General features: G+C 39.5%; 1 protein-coding gene and 1 non-coding gene across 3 annotated transcripts in view; both read left to right on the top strand.

Annotated features, from left to right (window-relative positions):
• Amph (amphiphysin) overlaps positions 1 to 20,338 on the top strand; it is a 287,017-nt gene that overhangs the window by 145,193 nt on the left and 121,486 nt on the right. For both annotated transcript variants that reach the window (XM_008846954.1, XM_008846953.1), the window contains exon 3: positions 19,406 to 19,460. In XM_008846954.1, the coding sequence (XP_008845176.1) occupies positions 19,406 to 19,460 (55 nt within the window). The remainder of the gene's footprint in view (positions 1 to 19,405; positions 19,461 to 20,338) is intronic.
• On the top strand, positions 252 to 381 carry LOC115072649. The gene has a single exon (XR_003851685.1). It is a non-coding gene; the product is annotated as a small nucleolar RNA SNORA3/SNORA45 family (small nucleolar RNA).

Below are 20,338 nucleotides of genomic sequence, written 5' to 3'. Positions count from 1 at the left end.
GATGTCTATTTTTAGTAGCTTTAAAACAAAATATGGAGAAGGTTTTGTTGGTCCTGCTATGGTTTATCTCACTCCTTCATAGAACAAATTCATGAAGAGGACTGATCTTTAATCCACCCCATGCCAGGTGCAGTGATGGAGCTCCGTAAGGCCTTGAGGTTGTGATTCCAGAAGGATTCCCTACTGAAATGTAGATGTACATGCTCACATGTTAGTGAGAATGAGTTTAATGAAGGTCTTTTTAGGTTTAAACTTGGGAAAGTCACATCCTGACATGGTTACTTGTCCTGGTGTGCTAGAATTCTGGAAGAGGATCTGCTGGTGTTGGTTCACTAATGAGGGCAGTCAGTGTCCATAATGGTGCTGTGATCAGAAATATGTTCTGCCAAAAAAACCAAAACATCACCAGGGTAAAGTTAGAGAGCATTTGATTCTGGAGTGAAAAGAAGAGTGTTTATTTGAGAACCCAAGTGTATTATACAACTTTGGAGATGAAAGCATTTTCTCTGCAAACAGCAGGGACCTCATGGGAAGGGAAACTTAGAGAATTAAAGGCTTACATCAGAAACAAGAAGGTGCTGGAGAGACAGCTCAGCAGTTAAGAGCACTGGCTGCTCTTGCAGAGGACCTCGGTCCAAGTCTCAGCACCCACAAGGCAGCTAACAACCATCCACAACTCTCCAGTTCCATTGGATCTGACACCTTCTTCTGACTTCTGCGGGCATTACGCGACACTTGTGCACTTACATACATGTAGGCCATGCCCTCATGCACATAAAATAAAAACAATATATAATAAAACATTAAAAAAATAAACAAGAAAAGACCAATATCATTAACCTAGTGCTTACCTCAGGAAATTAGAAGTGCAAAATAAACCCAAAGCAAGAAAAACTAAGAAAATGAAAAAGATAAAGTTAGAAAACAATGAGCTGGAAAATAGGGAAGCCATGGAGAAGATAAAAGAAACAAAAAGCTGGCTCTTTGAAAATTGATAAACCTCAAGGCAAGATTAACAACAAAACGACCCAAATCAGCAGTACCAGAAATGAGACGAAGGTTATCATTTTAGACTTGTGGCCATTTAAAGGCAAGTAGGAGAATATCGCAATGAACTCTGTCTTTAAACATTTGGCAACCACAATCGACCAATTCCTTCACAACCACAAGCCCCCAAAATGATTAGATGATCCACATAGTCCTATAAACATTAAAGAACGTGAATTTGTGATTTAAAGTCTAAAAAGAAATATCCAAACCCAGGTCGTTTCACTGGAGACTAACAGCACTGAAAGAAGAATTAACGTCCGTTTCACAAACTCTCTTCTAGAAAATAGAGAGGAACACTTTCCAGTTCAATCTGAAACCACAACACATGTCTAATTACTGTCCAAATATACCTCTTTGGAGAATGGGATATTTATTTTGCACTGTTCTTTGCACAGTTATTCATCAGTGCAAGTCTCTTTGTGTAACCACTCTTCTGACACAGGCACCACATCCCCATCCCTAGCCCCTGTGTTGCCCTGGTGAAGAGCAGGACCCCTGCTCTAGCCGTGGGATAGCTCATATCACTGTCCCTTCTCCCACCTTCCACTCTCAAGGACTATTGACTATGAACCCTCAGCCCACTCCGTGCAGCAGCCAAGAGCCCTGTTTCCTGGTACTCTGCCTGCTGAATTCCTAATGAATAGAAATTACTGTGTCTTCAGAGAGTCTTTCCCTCCACTTCCACTAATGCCGGCTTTGCAATGTATAGAAATATCTTGGTTATTAAATGCTATTGTCCAATTCAATTTTACAATGAGGACTGTAAAACAATTATGTCCATAGTACAAAGTTGACCCATGAACTACACTGTATTAACTTAAAAGCATTATGATATATGCAATTATAGAGAACTGTAGGCATTATTAATGAATTAAGAGAAAGTTATTAGTTTTTAGTGTTAACTTAGTGGGTAGTCTATTTTCACAATTTAAGAGTTAGATAGTTAAAATGCATGCCTTGCTTGCATTTATCATTAAAGGATGAAATGCCATTTGTAGGTGTTAGGAATATGAGATCCCCGATTGAGATCTCACTTCTGTCTGCCTCATGCAGTGAACCTAAAGATCCCAAATAGCTCATTTGTAACCCCTCATCCTACAAAGAAATGAGAATTTTACACTATACCAAAGTTGACTCTTATGACTCCTATTGTTTCAAGACCAGTAAGAGAAACCACAGTAGCATGTTATAGAACATATTTCTTCTGGTTTACTTTGAGTACTTTATCTGAAGAAATATTTTTCCAGGGCATGTTTAGGACAATAAATCATTTGTTGATGGTCAGTGGAGGGTGAGAAGTAAGATATCTAAATTGTGTGAGTATGGATACAACAGGGCTCTTTCCAATCACCAAATCCATGATGTTCACTTGCTAGTGTGCCACAAAGGTGATGAAGTGGCTGAGGGCCTTCATGTTCACTCTTTACACATTAGTTGACATCCTTCATCAACAAAACGGGTTTAAATTGGATCAGTCTTATCTTTGGGTCCTATATGTAATAGGCAAGACTGTTTTTAAGTGGAGAGAAAGGAAAGTAAACACAGGATGCAGAATGAAGACCCATCAAGGCTCTAACAGACACAGTAAACCAGAGCCACTGGATTCTGGTGACATTTTATCAAAGGATGCATAAGGAAAGCTTCTTTGGAGATTCATGGCCACATGAAAACCTCAACAAATATGAACAGTCTGTGGTTCAAGAAAACAGTATGAAATTGTGGAGGATGATAACATTTCCTTTCATTTAATTAGGTTTAATGTAATAAGACATGATGTGTAGAGGTGTGTGATCTACTCAGTGTACGTTTTTCCAGAAATCTCTCTATCAGAACTTTCACTATGTTTATAGATATATTTAAAAACAGATAAAATATGTGACCCATCATCTTGCTGTTCCCTTCAATTATCTTCTTAATAATATGTGTCTACATGGTGTGGAATAAATCCTATTTCTTTGGTCTTTGTTTTTATTTAGTTCCCTGCTCTGCAGGACATATAGATTATTTGTGGTTGGAATTGACTTTGGGCTTGCTCCTACATTCAGAGCACTAAGGCTTTCTTTGGCCATATCCAGAGGCTTGCTCACACTTCCCCTCTTAATGTTTGGCAAAGCTTAGCAGCCTACCAGCCAAGCAAATCACTTTTCTCTTTAGGGATCATTTGAATCAAGACACTCTGTCATAATTAAATGAAGATAGAAAGTTGGTTGAATAGTTCTTGGTCAGTGTGTATGGAAGTGTCACTTGGAGACTGAACTTCTTGTTCCTAAGTTTTCTCCTTCCTCCACTACACCTGCTCCCTGATGGCTAACTGCTCGTCTGGCCTCCATGTCCGTATTCAAATCCCACTATCATTAGGATAAGTTCTCAAGGTATAGTCTACTTGATGGTTTCCTAGTCCTTTTAATCAGAAGTCTCTTATCCGCTGTATACTTCATTATTATGTTATTGTTGTCTACTTTTTTACATGACAGCTATTTACGCATGTATCAATGTCTGTGTTAGACTGTGATATACCTAAAGAAAGATTTCCTGCCTTAGACATTTAAAGAAATCTTCTCCAGCTGCTCTCATGTCCAGGTATTTTAAAAGTGCATTCTAGTTTTGACTTGCCTCCTTGCAGCTTTACATATCATGTGCCTCCTCGTTCTACCAGTGCCTCTCTGTTGTCACTATTTCTTCTTTCATCCCGATTTTTGGCAGCAAAATGCCCATTTGGGGATGTCTGACATGACCCAGTTTCAGTTTTCAAAGAGCCTTACATAGTTTTTACACACTTAATATAAGACATTTTAATTTTTCTTGTCATTGAATTCAAATTGTGTTCTTTGTAGAACGAAAAGTACACATTGTATGGGCAGCTGTTAGTGCACAGATGAATAACGGGTAAAAATGCTGGGAATGAGAGACTTGAGTGTTTGGCTCTAAAGCAGACATCTCTATCAACAGCCCTCTCAACCAGGGGTGGGGAACATCATGGAAGAAGAGGCAGAAAGAATGTAGAGGCAGAGGATGGAGATAAGTGCTTTGAAGGGCTGTCTTCTGACATGACGTTGCTATCACACTCATGAGCTCACACTAGCTGTGGTTACCTACACAAGACCTACACAAAATGAAGCCAACCCAAATTCTGACATAGATAGGGGAGATGCTTTCCAGGCTCTACCCCTTACTGAAGAGGATAACTGGAAGAAGATAACTGCTTGAGGGAGGGAGAATCATTCTTTTTTGAGGATGTGCCCACTGGTAGGTTTCCTATGCTCCAGACCAATACCAGTGCATATATTGGCAGCACTAACTGGACTTAGTGGATTATAAAAAAAATATTTAAAATATAAAAGAAGGTATAGTGTTTAGAGGAGGGTGTGTTGGGGTGAGATGAGAGGAATTGGGGTAGGGAAATGGTGATAAATATGTCCATACTTCATTGTATATATGTATGAGATTCTCAAGAATAAAGAAAAAATGCAGTGTTGCAGAATAAGTTCTTTGTTTTCTGAAAGGAAGATACTTTTATTAAAAAGCACCCGTATGTTTAATTAAGTCATTAAATTTCTTCTGAGAGAATTGTGAGTCTTTTTTTCCGAGTTTATACTGAATTTCTATTGAAATACAAACTCAGTTGTCACATTGTATCCCATGAGAGAATTAGTGCATGTCTACAACTCTGGATGTTAAGGTTCTCTAGAGGAACTTGAAAAATATTTTATTATTTTTATTTTGTTTGTATGAGTGTATTGCCTGCATGTGTGTAAGTGACCCATGCTGTGCAAGGCCTGCAGAGGTCAGAGGAGGGCATTTTATTCCCCTGGAACAACAGATGGTTGTTAACCACCACGTGGGTGCTGGAAATTGAACCTGGACCCTCTGCAAGAGCAGCCAGTGTGCTTAACTGCTGAGCCATTTCCCCAGCCCCTAGAGGAACCTTTAATTCTAGTTTCTGGGTTTTATAGTGTTTAAAATCAGGTTAGTGCACAAACATTTTGCAACATTTAAAGGGTTTTACTTTACTGTCAACTTTCAAGGTAGTTTGTAGGTTATTTTTGAGAGGCAATGTCATGTGGAGGCATATTTAGAACCATTATAGGCAAGTACTTAAACATCCATTTGCTTTATATTTATTGACTATCTTTTATATGCCAGGAGCTGAGCTAGGTCATTAGGAAACGTCAAGGAAAAAATAAAGTCATGGCTCTTACAAATCATAGATTCTAAGACAAATCATAATACAGCAAAGAAGTAAATTACATCACCTTCTAGAAAACAGGGGCGAACTATGTAAACACAAGCAAGTAGGGCAATGTGCGTGTATCAAACAGAGCAATGTGCATGATACTGGGAGGCATAAAGAGAGTGATTTTCAAGCTGTTCTTCAAAAGGAAGTTTTTAAAGTCTGTCAGATGAGACTGTAGCTGAGCGAGAAGGGCTAGGAAAATGTTTTTAAGATGACAAATATAGATGCTAATGGAATCCAGTTTCAAGGAAAGTGTGATAATTTTTCAAGGAAAGGTTGATCAGATGTGTATCCTGGATATTCAGGGGAAGGTGAGATGTTATACACAAGTGGAGCTATTGGCTTGAGCCAGGAGCAGAGCATTTCATCTTGAGTAGTATATAGAAAACAACTTCCCTTATTTACTTTTCATTGTTATGTTAAAACAGTGACTCAAAGTGACTTATGGAAGAAAGAGTTTATTTTGACTTAGAGTTCCAGGGGGCTAAGAGTCCAGCCTGGCAGGAAAGCACGGCAGCAGGCAGCCAGAGCAGGAAGCTGAGATCACACCTTCAACCACATGCAGAAAGCAGAGAGAGCAAACCGGAAGTGAGGCAATGCTAGAAGCCCTCAAAGCCCACCCTCCAAGTGACGTACTTCCTCCATCAAGGCCATACTGCCCAAATGTTTCATAACCTCCCCAAAGGGCACCACTAACTAGGGAACAGGTGTTCAGATCATGAGCCTATGGTGGCATTTCTCACTTAACCACTCTTCTTCTCTATATGTAAATGTCCATCACAACCATTTTTACCTTAACTCAATACATAATTGCAGCACATTGAATAGGGTATTGACTGAAGAAATGACAAGCAATTCAGACATGACTGTTGCTTTGGCTAAGCTTTGATCTAATATACAGAATCACCACAAATATGGTAGAAGAAAAGAAAGCAAGTCTTTACTTGATGCTATGTACTCCCTTCATCATGATACAATCTTGTATCCTAGTATCTCCAATTTAATGTATGAGTATACTCTAACTCCAGTTAATATGCTTAGGAAAATGACTTCTGCGTCTTCTCATAATTCCATTTCTAGCTGGACTCTGCAAGCTTCTTAAGTACCTAATTGGTGCTATTGCAAAGGTCATAAAATTGCTCATGTAGTATATCAAACATCATGAAATGCTTTATAACTGACTATGGGTTTCTTTGTTTAATTTGACTTATATGTGATTATATTCATTATATGATAATCATAGTGAAAGAATTTAGCTATTAGGATCTTAGATAAGACTGTCACTCTCTTTTGTAATAAATTGTATAGGAAGATGTGTTTTTTTTCACATAATCTTGATTTGAAGTCCTTAAAAATTAAAACTCTCTGAGGATGTCAATCAAGTTGACTTGTGTGTGAGGAAGCAGGTCATAGATATCTGTAAGTATGGATGGACCCTTGCTCTGAAACTTTTTCTTAATTTCCTTATGGTTTCTTTACTTATTTCATTTTTCAACACATAAGCTCTTTTCTTTGCTCACTGGCAGAATGAGTCAGCCCACTTCATATAAATGCTACAGTTTTTGTCTGTGTTGCCTGATAGGAAAAGAGCAAGAAAAAAACTTGTTTATAGTTGTTGGATAACTTGACTATCTTTAAACTCTCTACGGTTATTTGTTCTATCTCATCAACAAGAATATTCCTTCAGTACTGTCTTACATAAATCAAAAGCTTTCAAATTTACTAAAATTTGACTCAGTAAAGCTATAGATGTTTTAGGCATCATTGTTGGTGCTGTTTCCTGTGCTATTCATTCCCAGTTTAAGAGATCATTCCTGGAGGAGGCTTTCCATGTTATTCCTCTGAATATTTCCTTTGATCTATCTTATTCTGTTACCTGTCTTTAATTGGTTTTTACCTTCAGATATCAACCAAAACAACTGAAGAGCATTTGGTTTTCATTCCTCAGCTTTCATTTAGAGACCAATAACACAAAGCTCAGTATCTAGTTGGGAAGCTCATCTCTTAATCAGCCTTAGACTGGCTGTGTCATTCTGGTGAGATGCAGAGAACTAGGCATGTTTCTCATGGAAGGCTAAGAAGACCAGTCATTTGAGGTGGTTGTAAATTTGCATAAATCAACTGCAGTTGTTTTCAGGTTTGTATCCACTGCGTCTGTCTCTCATAAGTCACCCTACAATCCCATTGTTGACCCTACCATTGGAGTAGCAATCTAAATGAAAGATGCATTAGCCAGACTCTTGTATGGTGGTTGACTGAAACCTGGAGCCAGGCATGTTTAACTGTTTTGAAGGCAGTATATATTAGAGATACAACTAGTACTAGTTGTCGGTCCACACACTACGTGCCTATGAAGTGATAGGTACAGTGCACAGGTAAAGGAGAAGTTCCCAAGAGGCATCATTTGGAGGCCTTTTAACAATATAGATTCCTGGAGCTAGAGAGATGACTCATGGGTTAAGCGCACTGACTGCTCTCTTGCAGAAGATCCAGGTTCGAATCCTAGCACCCACATGATGGCTAACAACCATCTGTAATTCCAGTTCCAGGGGATCCAACACTCTCTTCTGTCCTCCATTGGCACAGCATGATGTGGGTGCACTCATATACATTGTTAGGCAAGCATAACAATCATACACATAAAGTAAAAATAAATTAAAAAAAAGTGTAGATCCCTGTGTCTTACTCCAGACTTCTGAATCAGGCCATACATTTGACTTGTGCTCTAAAGATTCATCCTGTGCTATCAACAACTGGGATATAAGTCCTAGATTACACAAAGACAGTAAAAATAATGGTTTCTTAAATGCATCTCTATTTGATCATGAACCCACACCCGGTTATTTATGAGTCTTCCAAGGAACCTTACAATTTTTAAATTTCCAAGCTCCATTGGACTTCCACAGACAAAAGAAATGATAAAGAATGTTTGTTTTTGAGATTTTCCTTGGGTAGGGCTTTGCCATTTATAAAGTGTAGGTATACTGCCCATCTGGTTCACATGGTGACCCATAATCATCATTTTGCTTTATATAGAGAAAACTGAAGATATGTCATCAAACCTTCATTTTGGAAATTAGCTTGATTATTCTTTTCCCGTTACTGTTCATGCTGTCTAGTTTCCTCAGACAGTAATTTATCATATTAGCTTAATTTCTCCCACATCCATGGTAACTGCTTCCAATATATCTGTAAAAATTGCTCCTATGTGCTCCTAGACTTCTTATTAATGCAATATTTAAAACTATAAAAAATCTTTCTGAATAACTAGACTGTGCATTTGATACTTAGGAGTACAAATGAAAACCAATGAAGAATTTTATATTTCCAAGGAGGTTGTGCGGAGATTTTCCATATCCTTCATGAAGGTGTTCTTTTGCATCATGACATGGAGCAGAATTTAGTTCATTTACTTGCTTATTGGGGAGAGGGCTACATGACTATAACATGTGTTGGGGTCAGAGGACAGCTTTGAGAGTTTGTTCTTGCCTTCCACTATGCTGAGGAAGGGTCTGTCTTTTGGGGTCTGCTCCTGAACTAGTATCTCAGGCTAGCTAGCTGCTCCTAGGTGATTCTGCTCTCTGCCTCCTGTCCCACAATAAAATGCTTGGATTATGGATGTATGTCATTGCACCTAGGTTTTTACATGAGTTACTTGAGTTTTACAGGGATCAAACTCGGAGTGTCAGGTTTGAGAGACTAATGCTTTTACCTACTCAGCCATCTCTGAGGTCACTCGAGCATTTATAGAACACCCACTCTTGGCTCAGTTGATCATGTGAAGAGCACTGAGTAGAGCAGCAAAGGTGGCATCCAACCTATACCACAACCATGAAATGTACTAGGCACATTTTGCTGAGACTTTCACAGATTGAGCCCCCAGCCTTTGTGATAGTTCAAGGAAATGGATACTGGGATAACCTTCATTTTGCAGAAGAGAATTAGGCAAGCTAATTACCTTGCTCAAGGTTGCATAGTTAGGACAGGGCTAATATTTTAAAGCCAGATAGTGTGATTGAAGCACATAGATTTGTTACTATGCTGTAAGAATTAAATTGAATAACCTCTGTGATGTCATGAGGTTTGAGAAAAACAAGTCAGTAATTTTGGTATCCTTATTTATAGTTGAGGACTATATGGTGAGAAGACAGGGTCAGGGACTGTCCTTAAACTGTCCTCATTGACCAACAGTTGGCTTTTCTTGGATAGCCTTATCCCTCATCATCATCCCTCATCAGCTGATAGCATAGACGTGGTGATGAGCCACAGCTCAGCACTTGGGCAGCCACAGGGCTTAAATAGCCCAGACTTACCAAATTCAAACAGCCCATGGCTATCTAGTAGATGTGGGTTGGGGCAAGTTTTCAGTTTCTGTGTCCCAGTGTCTCATTTGTGAAAGGGTGCCAGTCTCATGAAGTTATTGTGAAACAACAGAGTTGTGGCACTTGGGACAATTCCTGGAATAAAGAAACTCAGCGAGTGTTAGATTTGGTGATTATATTGCTGCATTAAAGGCTTCCACTGAGGACATTGTTCAATAATGAGATGAATTATGTTACCCCCAAATCCAAATGTTGAATATTAATCCTCAGTACCTAGAAATGTGCCTGTACTTTGAAATAGGAACTTTCAGGTGTAGATAAAGTTAAATGAGTACATATGGGTGAGTGCTAACCCAACATGGGTAATGCTGTGAGAGAAGAGGCAGAGGCTCCAGGAACACATGCACATTATGAGGACACAGTGAGGGTGGCCCTTTGTAAGCCAAAGAGAAAACAAACTTGCCATACCTTGATCTTGGACTCCATGAATCAATATCCGTAGCTCTGTGAGAACATTAATTTCTGTTGGTTAAGTCCCCAATCTATAAGATTTTCTTCTAGCAGCCCTGGCAAAATAACTTACAATCCAGACGTTGTAAGTGGCAGCTTCTGAAGCATTTTAGATGTTTTGTTATGACTAGAGTAATGACAGTCAAGGCATTCCTTCCTTCTTGTTTTTATAGAGCTTTCAAATCTTCCCAGTTGAGTCATGAAAGAATACTGTAGGTGAGCTGTCATCCACATGCACAGAAAGGGATGCTGAACAATAAGCCATAAGAAAGCTGTATTGGGCTGGGCTTCTGTTGAGTTTCCTGTGGTTTCTGGATCAGGCACCCCTCTGCTTATCCACTCGCTGCTATGTTCTAGGTATTAAAGAAGCATTGAAAGGCCATATAAATAATTCCATAGTGCACCTTATGAATCAAAGACACACACACACACACACACACACACACACACACAAAACTGAAGCAATGATCATATACTCAATTGCCTAAGGGCAATAGAGCATATCCTCCAGATATCTCTAGCCTGTATGCTGTGATGGCTTTAGTATTTCTAACTAGACAGTTCTATCCAATAGCGTACACATGGGTTAGCTGCTTTTCACCAAGTTCTAATTACATTTGGGTATAAACTCAAATTAATTAGCCTCAAGGAAATTAATGGAGAAAATGTACAAGTGTTATTAACTGATTTTCAAATTTTGTTTTGCTAAGAGGTACAAAATACATATCCTTTAAGTTAATGACAGGGAGTTCTAGATATTGGGCCACAAATAGTGAAAAACAAATGCACAAGTTCTTCCCCGTGGTGTCTCAGTCTTTTCCCCGCTCGTACATCCATCCCTGTAGGTCTCAAGTTACAGCTTCGTACATCTCCTGTTTCTTCCTTTCTTATACCTTCTGCACTAATACTAATATCTACCAAAAGATCATCCAGAAATTAGAGAAAGTACTTTATGAAAACAGGACTGGGTTCTTAATGGTAGCACCTGCTACCCTAAAGAGCTCAATGTGAGGAGATAGGAATGTAAATTTCAGAGACACATCACTGCTTTTACCTTTGAAATGCTCTGCTCTTCCAGTTCAGAAGCATCTGAACATGTGGCAGGGAGTGCTCCATCTCCTAGCACCCTAAGCATGGTTGTAGTTTTCAGTAGCCTAGAATATTTGATCACAAGTAGATTTAGATATCACTCCTTATTAATCAGGAGTAATGCTACCTATTAGTCAGGGTGCTGATTTTGGCCTCATTATATCTCATTTCTTTGATAATCTAATTTTATTCTAAAGCTAAAAACTGATAAGCACATTTTAAACATTGCTTTCATGATTGAGTTAACTTTCCTGAACTCTGAAAAAATTCATAGCCAATTCTAATTTTGGTATTTTATTCATTTTCAAGAGAGAAATGTCCACAAAGGCCAAAAATAATAAGGCCATGATGGGAACTTTGATGGCTTATGGTCGTGGATGAGGTGGCAGGATTGCTTTTGTGAAAGTTATGTCCCTTCAGGTCAAGGTTACATGTGTCTGTTAGTACTGGTGGCTTTATACCCAGGCCCCTTTCTAAATGCTAGTTCACAGCTTTTCACTTAGAGATGTAAGTTAGTGAAAAATATTTTCTATGGGTGATATTTTTTTCCTGTCTTTGTCTCCCTTTCTGTAGCAAAAGTTAACTGTAAAAATAAATCAATTAATGAATATACCACATTTAAAATATTTATTTTTATTTTATGTGTATGTGTATATTGCCTGCATATAAGTAAGTGCACTCATGTCATGCAATGCCCGCAGAGGTCAGAAGAGGCTGCTGGATCCCCTGGGACTGGAGATACGGACAGCTGTTAGCTGCCATGTGGGTTTTCAAACCCAGGTTTTCTGCCAGAACAATCAGTGTTCTTAACTGCTGAGCCAGCTCTCCAGCCCTATGAATATACCACATTTTAAAAAGATAATTCAATGCTGTTGCTTTTTTAACAGATATTAAACACCTGTTTCTTTAAAGTATTTTCCAGAACCTATGACTTTACTTACATCTGTTGGGTTTGTTTTTTTTTTAAGCAGGGAGAGGGTGCAGTGGTGTTCACCCCTGCCTAGGTGTATGATACCCCAGGTGTCTAGGGATTCCTGGTGTCCTAAGTATCATAATTATATATGTTTGTTCACAACCCCTAAAATTAATAATACCTCAACTATGGCTTCTTCTGGGAAGAACTAATTGAGATAAAAGCAAGATAACAAAATTATTCATTGTTGGCTCTTGAAGCCTTAGTCATAAAGATTTACTATGCTTAATGTATAATGTGTTTTTAATAACCCAGAGTGTCTAAACAACTTTATTTGTTAATTTTCAAATGTAATTTGTTATTCCTTAATGGAGTCCTGGTTCTAAACTCCAACACCTACAGACTCAGTCTATTGCAGGACTTGACTCACTTTGCCGAAAGCCCACCTGTTACTCTGTTACCAGACTATATCAGGATATTTTGATTGTCATTTGTAGCTGCTTGCTTGGGACTTCGTAGATTATGATTTTAGTGTTTGAAAACTCAAAAATTTGCTTGGGGATGTCCAAGGTGCTGAAGGGTCTTACATAGCCTGCTGCTTTAGAGCCTGGGAACCATTCACTCCACGCTATGTTGCACTCTCTGACAGGTATGCAAATAATTAATGAAATTTTGTTATTTGAGACCTACATGATGGAAAAAAAAACTTGAAACCCCATTGAATTGGGTAGGGAATGTGAATTCTTTGTACTGAGTAACAAAGATCTTTGAAAGATTCATTGCTGATGTGCTTGCTGCAGTGTTTTGCTGTTAATTTGATTTTTACCTGCATTCTGATGCTTGGAGGGCTGTGCTGATGACACCACACTCAGAAATAAAGCAGTAGGATAAAATGCCACTCAGTGATGCTGAGTAGAGGTAGTGATTCTCAGACTTGTGCAGAGGTCTTTTGGACCCTGTGTACTTGGTCTATGTCTTTTAAATTTTGATAACTGTATTATGAGACTGAAATGACTCCAGCTTGTTTTCCATGAAAGCTGGGAAACTGGTAACTTGAGAAGCTGTGCCCTCCTTCCCACACTGGGCAGTGGGTGAGAGTAGTTTTAATGTGGAAGAGAAGCGCTGGAACTCCCTCAGGCTGTGTAGGAAGAAGGCAAGGCATGGGGAGCCAGCTGGGCTTGAGAAGTAACAGGCAGCTCCTAACAAGCCGATAAATGATTCATCTGAAAGTAGAGACCTTCTGGCCAGCACCGGAGCAGTGTCCCTCTACTACAGTGTTTGGAAGAGCAAGGTGTTTTGTAGGTGGCAAGTCTCCCTTGGATCTTGTCTAGAGAGGAACGTTTCTAAGTGATGCAGATGATGAAACTGTAATAGATGCCCTTACTCTCCTGTTTCCATGAGCTCTGAAGAGAGGGTGATTAAGAGGCAGAACAATAATTTTAATACTAGTTGGTGGAGAATGACTTGAAGAATGAGATGGAAAAAGTACAGACATGTAGTCCCACAAGTGTAGGTCTTTGAATCCATTTTCTACACACACATACACACATACACACACACACACACACACACACACACACACACACACCCATCACAAAATATACAATTTCTCAGACCCCTTCTTTCCCTTTATCTCCATGGTTTCTTTCCATTTTTCTGGCTCCTGCAGTTACATCAGGATATATCCTCACATATAAGGATTTGATACTAAGATCCACAAATGAGGGAGAACATTCTTCATTTGTTTCTCTTAGTATAACACTTCTCATTTTATCCATTTGCCTGCAAATTTCATGATTTTGTCTTTCTTTGATTTGAGTATAACGCCATTGTGTAAATTTATCACATTGTCCTTATACATTTGTCAGTTGAGGGACACTTATGTTGCTTCCATTTCTTAGGATAGGTGTTACCAAGAGTGAAATGGGTAAAATGGAGATATTTAACTGGGGTTGGGGGAGAAGTTTATATAAGGAACTATGGGGGTAAAGGGAAAGAAGGAGCTCAAGAGGGAGAGGATCATAGAAGACAGGTATTATCAAGGGCAAAATGGGGAAAATGGGGTTACTTTAACTGAGGAAGGGGGAGGGAGGGCTCATGAAACATAGTGGAACAAGGCGTATAGAGAATACTGATGCATCTCTCAACTCTCATCAGTGAAGCTTCTGTATACAACGGAGTGTAACGAACACAAAAGACCACAGCTGGCCAAAGTGTAGAGAATAAGAGACTGGAGAGTCTGGGTCCCCGGACAGGGCTCCTATTTTAAACTTCAGCCACCCAGGGTGACATTGAGGAAGATGGGACAGTAAGATTGTAAGAGCCAGAAGAGGAGGTCCACGACCATAAGGAAACAGTATCTTTCAGGCTCCTGGGACCTTGCTCATATGAACTCACAGCAATGGTGACAGTATGCGCAAGACCCATGCAAACTCTATCGGACAAAATCCAGCATAGAACTGGGAAAATAGACCAGAGGCTATAACTTTGACTAGGAACCACTGACAGCTCATCACTGCTGGATGAAGGATAATTGATCTTCTTCAAGGAAGTTGATGCTAGATAGACTAAACAGACTCGAGTGGATGAACTCACACCAAGGGACATCTGGGTACAAAAAGGTGACTTAGATAGGCCTTAGCATTTATGACAAAATTCATGAAGTCCTGTGGGTGGGCTATGGGGGGGTACAAATACAGATGCGGTGGCTAAATATGATTAAGATATATTGTATGAAGTCCACAACAATTCAGTAAAAATGCATTTAAAAATTTATAAAGAAGTACTGTTGAGTTCCAGGATCAGTGAAGGTACAGAGGAAGCATTAAAGAAAATGAAGGAATTACTGAAAAGGAATGGGGAACACAAACACCAGTGCAGTGAGATGCATTGGAAGTAAACCATGGGGAAAGCATTGTCCGGGAGAGCTCCATGTCAGCTGCCAAGTGCAGCTGTAGTAGAGGGAAGATGGTGTGAGGACAAGGGGAATGAAGAAAGGAAAGCCAAAGGCTATAGTTAATAAACAGCATAAGACCATACAAAACAGGCTGACTCCAGGTTATAAACCACCAACAGCTAAACCTAAAATATGAATACAGTTCTCCCTAGATCGCACAGTTGATCAGCAGCAGGGATTCTGCTGTATGTTACTGATGAACATCAAGTGAGGATGGATGCTTGTATATGAGAATTTGCAAGTTATGATCATCTATGGTTCACGCACAACGATGATGGCAGGAAAGTTTCAATATGCAGTAATTTTGTGTGTAAGAAGTCATCCTGTGGCATGTTGTAGGTAAAGATTTTTTTCTGAAACACCTTTTACCCTTTAGAATTGGACAGCATATTTGATGAAGTTCAGTGTAGTTTTTACTGAAGGATTTATGAGATCTTAGTACTCATGAGGGAAATTAAGCATATTAGTAATCGGAAAAGAAGAAAGTTGTTTAAATTACCTCCAGTTTGCTTCAATTGAACTCATCTATTTTAGCTGGTATTCCACTACTTGAACTTCCTTCCACTGTTATATTAAAAAAAAATCTCTTCTGATAATCTCATTGCATTTTTAAAAAGTTGTTATTGTTTCCCATTGGCAAGCTGAATCTAGTGTATTCACTGGAGGCTGAATTATTTCCTTTTCTTTCTTGCTCTGAAAGAAGAGGCAGTGGCTGAATTGTGGCTTCGTTTGACTGACACAGTTCTTTCCAGGATGTCGGGGACATGAATGCTCTCTCCCACAACTCTTGTGATGATTTTCACTTACTCTGAACAGTCCTGGTGACTCATGGCCATCAGCTTTGGTGGTGGATTTTACTTCCTTTCTGAGAGTAGAGCGTCTCTCTGGGTAGGAATTGAGGCTCACCCTAGTTCAGGGCTCCTAAGCTCGTCCCTGGAAGAGGCATGAACAACAGAGCTGTCAGCCAAAGCTGGAAACACGTAAAGTTCTTGCCTGAACTCTGTTCACTTTGTCATTCTGTATGTGCCCCAGAGAAGCCATTAAGCAGCCCCAAATTCTCTACTCCCCTGGTTTAAGAAGTATGGCCTTTAGGGACCCAAACCCTCCTAAACTGTACATTTAAAAGTTTAGGATTTAGATTGCTTTTGGCCTAAATCTGCCTAGGAAAACTGCTTGTCCTCTTCTCTGATGGTACATCTGACTCTGGGTCTTGGCTTCTCTCTCAGCACCATCCCATCTCTGGGTCCTGGCTTATCTCTCAGCACCGTCCCATCTCTGGAGCCTGGCTTCTCTCTCAGCATCATCATCTCTGGAGCTTGGCTTCTCTCTCAACCCCATCCCAACTCTTTTCATTGTTCAGGCCTCTGGTATCTAACCTTCCACTTTGTCCTTGATATTTCAAAGTTGTGTTCTTTCTCAAATGTTTCTGTAAGTGCCAGTAGTGTTTCTCTGCTCACTAACTCTTGGATCTGTTGTTGGATTTCAGCTTTCTCTACAGGTCTATCGCCACTGTTCATCATGATTCATCTAATTATGCAGGTTGGTGTAAGTTATGCTGAAGTCATACCATCTCTACAACTTTCTTTGGAAATGTTTCTCACTTGTGGAAACCTGAGCGGCAACTGTGCTGTGTGTTCCTCTTACTCAGGAATCCAGGGCAGTAAGCAACCCCTGTCTGGATGCTGGTGGGGCTCAAAACAGCAGGTGAAGAAGTATCTGAGCTGTGTGATAGCTTCTGGTTTAGAAGTGCTTGCCATTTCTCCTCACATTTCATGGACCACGTGAAATTCTACAGCCAAGTCTGATGCTAAGGCAGGGAGGATAACTCTTTTATTAAAAGAAATATGACATGTTGGCAGTAGCAAAATTTCCAAAACCTATACTTTTCAGCTTTGACATCTAATACTTCCTCCTATTCTGACAGGAATACATTCCAGATTTTCTGAAGCTGAGGATTAGTTATATGAAGCCCCATACATGTTTTCCCCATACATACACATCTGTGGCACATATTTATAGAGCAATAACTTACTGTATATCTTAGCACCATCAGAATGCTGTTTTTCTTCTTTCGTGTGTTCAGAACTTTTACCTTTTTACTTAAAGGAAGAACTTTGTAGCATCTCTTTGGCATAATTGAATGGTTAGAATGACCTGTCCTGAAATTCAGGGTCATTTATAGATTGAAAGTAAGGCTTATTTGAATGCTAAGTAAGACTAAAGGGTTTGAAGCCTACACAGGTGTGGACAGGTCAGGACACAACTTGCCGTGAGACACAACTTGAAATATAGAAAATATTTTGGAATTTCCTATTCTGTGCTTTTGGACAATGGGTGACTGTGGGTGACTAACTCTGTAGAAAGGGAAACTTTGATAAAGGGGTAACTACGGTAATTAGACTTAGATCTGAGTGGGCAAAAGACTTCTTTGTTGAGTTTTTCTTAGCAGTGCTGAGCACAGTCTTCTCTGGAACCTCTTCGTTCTCGCCCTTTTCACAGATATTTGTCATCATCACTTTCTCTTTCATTATCTTCTCTGAGTAAATATTTTTCAGCTGAACTTTGTTGATTTGGAATTTCACCACGATTTTTCCCTTAGCTTGTGGCAGCTCTCCTTCATACTGGATTCTGGAGAGCTAGCTCATCAAGACAAGGGAAGCCTGAAATTTTTATTTTAAACTGTGTTGAGACACTAGGACAGAGGTCCCGTATTTAGAGCTTGATAATTTCCTTTGTTCCTTTCTGAATGGAACCACTCTGATTGAAGCTCACATGTGCCAGCAAATGCATTAACCCCCAGATGTTACCTGATAGTATCAGAGTTCATAGAGCAGCAACTTTTCTGAGCTTTGCTTATATTTTATAAAAATAATGTCACATTACCTACACTCTATATATGCTCTATGGGTTATGGGTGGAGTCAAGCACAGCCTTTACAATTTCTTTGTGTTAAATACTCTCTCACTTTAAACTAAAGGACATTTTATGGTTGTTTCATAGCCCAAAATACCTGGAATGGCTGTTCCAGAGCTAAATACCATCTGCCTTATGATCCTTTTGTTGCTTAGATATTTTAGTTCTACTGGATTGCAATTTATATTCATGTGGAAAATCATAATTTCTGGCTAATACAGATACTCTTTGAATTAAATATGTCTGCCATAATTGTTTTTTATTAAAAGTGATGTTCTTTTTTATAGTTTTATTAATGATCTCACAATTAAAATCTATGTACTGTGTATATTTTCAGAAACTGTGGGTGTCAGCCGTGTGACCCAGTACTAACCTTTTCTCAGACCACCAGACTGACTTTTCCAACAGCGAGCTTGACCAGGCTGCCTGAGTTTCTCTGGCTCCTGGAGAGCTCTCTGAAAGGACATGTTGGGAATTAATGTCCTAGGAGCAACGGCACTTGACCAAAGAGTGTTATAACAGCAGTTGATGGCTGACTGCCCAGCTCCCTTGGCCCTGTGTGGTCTCGGCAGGATGCTTGTTTAGCAGTGTCCCATGAAGTTCTCCCGTGGACTGAAGCCCACTTTCTCACAGAAGTTCAGTTGCTCCTTCCCGGACTTTGCCCTTCACTTTCCTCCTGGCACTTTCTTGGATTAACTCCAAATTAAATTGCTTGAATGTAATCTGAGTCTTAGAGTTTCTAAGGGGAGTTGAAACCCAAATAAGCATCTATATATCAGCATTTGTGATTTGACAATTTCCCCATTTCAGTAAAGTTCAATAATAATAATACAATACAAAATATATACTCAGTTAAAACTGTTCTAGGGACCACATTTAAAAAGTGTGAAGAAACAGGTGACATTAATTTTAAAAATGTAGCTTTATACAACCAAAATTTTATTTTAAATGCTATTGATATATATTAATGAGCTCATTTGTTTTATTTGGAAATCTGCTGTGCATTCTACCCCGGCAATGTAAAGCATTTACAATGCATCGCTCCTTGGACCACTCTCATTAACATACACATGTGGCTAGCAGCTACTATATTGAACAGAGGTGATAAATTCTATATTATTATTGCCTTTATGCCAAAATTAAAAGAAGCAACAGTTATTGAGTGTATAGAAGGCTGTCTGGTGGTTCACATTTTCTACTCTTAGCAAAATCTTATTTGCATTCTTGTCTTCGTTTAAGTAGAACGTCTATAAATACCTAGACTGATGAGCATATTATCTAGTTCTCTCTGTGCCCATATTTGTGTTCTTTTAAGAATTACCTTCCAGAAATAATAACTGAGCTTTATTGCTTCTTGCATGTTTGCATGTAAAATATAGGCAAAATGTTTAGCATCTCTGTGCTTTTGTGTTTTTCAGGCGGAAGGCACCAGACTTCAGCGAGAGCTCCGAGGGTATTTAGCAGCAATCAAAGGTAATGTGTATGTGTGTTGTTTACTGCCTGTTACCAAGCACAAGTTGTTCTTGGAATTTGTAAGAGACAGGAATGAATGTTAATTACAAAGTCATTTGGTTTTCCGGCAAGTAGAGTCCTTGAACACAGGTGTTTCATTCCACCCACCTCCAAATCCCCATTGAAATGATAATCAGATATACAAGGACAAATATATATTTGCCCTTCTGCTAGAAACCAAGAATAAATGCCACCCACATGCCAGAGATTTCTAGGAAGACTTTATAGGAAGAGTGAGCTTGAGACCTTATTTAAGCAAAGCTGTAGCTGGCTTCCATCCTGATGGAGGGAAGGTCCCAAGGGTAGAAAGCTCACAGACTCACTTAAGCCCTCTTGCTGGAAGGGGAAAGAAGTTGCAGTAGAAGCAGGGGGAGGGGGAGGGGACCAGGAAACATGTGCTGTGACTTGCAAAAAACAACTGTGCATACAGCCCTGCCAGAGAGTAATCTAGGGAACAGACTGGCCTTTGCACTGATTTCTAGCCTTAGCCATGTGAAAGAAGGGGGCCAGTGGAGGAGGGAGGAGGGAAGAGGGAAGAGGGAGGAAGCAGGAGATGCGTGCTCAGCCAGGCTGCTCTCCATTTACCAGCAGGCTCCCTGCTCTGAGTAAGAGCCAAGTGCACACAAGCATATTTGTCACCGAGCAGACCTTGAGATTAGTAGGGAGAGGATGGAGAATTTACAAAGAGCCTTGGAAAAACTGTCCAAACAGAAAAGCAAGGGGCCCAACTTCACATTTCACTGCTTCCTATCTAGATGAAGATTTAAGTATGCACATGTAGAAAAGTCTCAGCTTTAGACTAAAATACAATACGTTTAGTCTTCATTTAGGGTGAATGA

Source organism: Nannospalax galili, unplaced genomic scaffold (assembly GCF_000622305.1).
Source record: "Nannospalax galili isolate Female #2095 unplaced genomic scaffold, S.galili_v1.0 scaffold1063, whole genome shotgun sequence".
NCBI lineage: Eukaryota > Metazoa > Chordata > Mammalia > Rodentia > Spalacidae > Nannospalax > Nannospalax galili.
The sequence above is the reverse complement of the archived record's forward strand: the minus strand, read 5'-3'. Positions and strand labels throughout refer to the sequence as shown.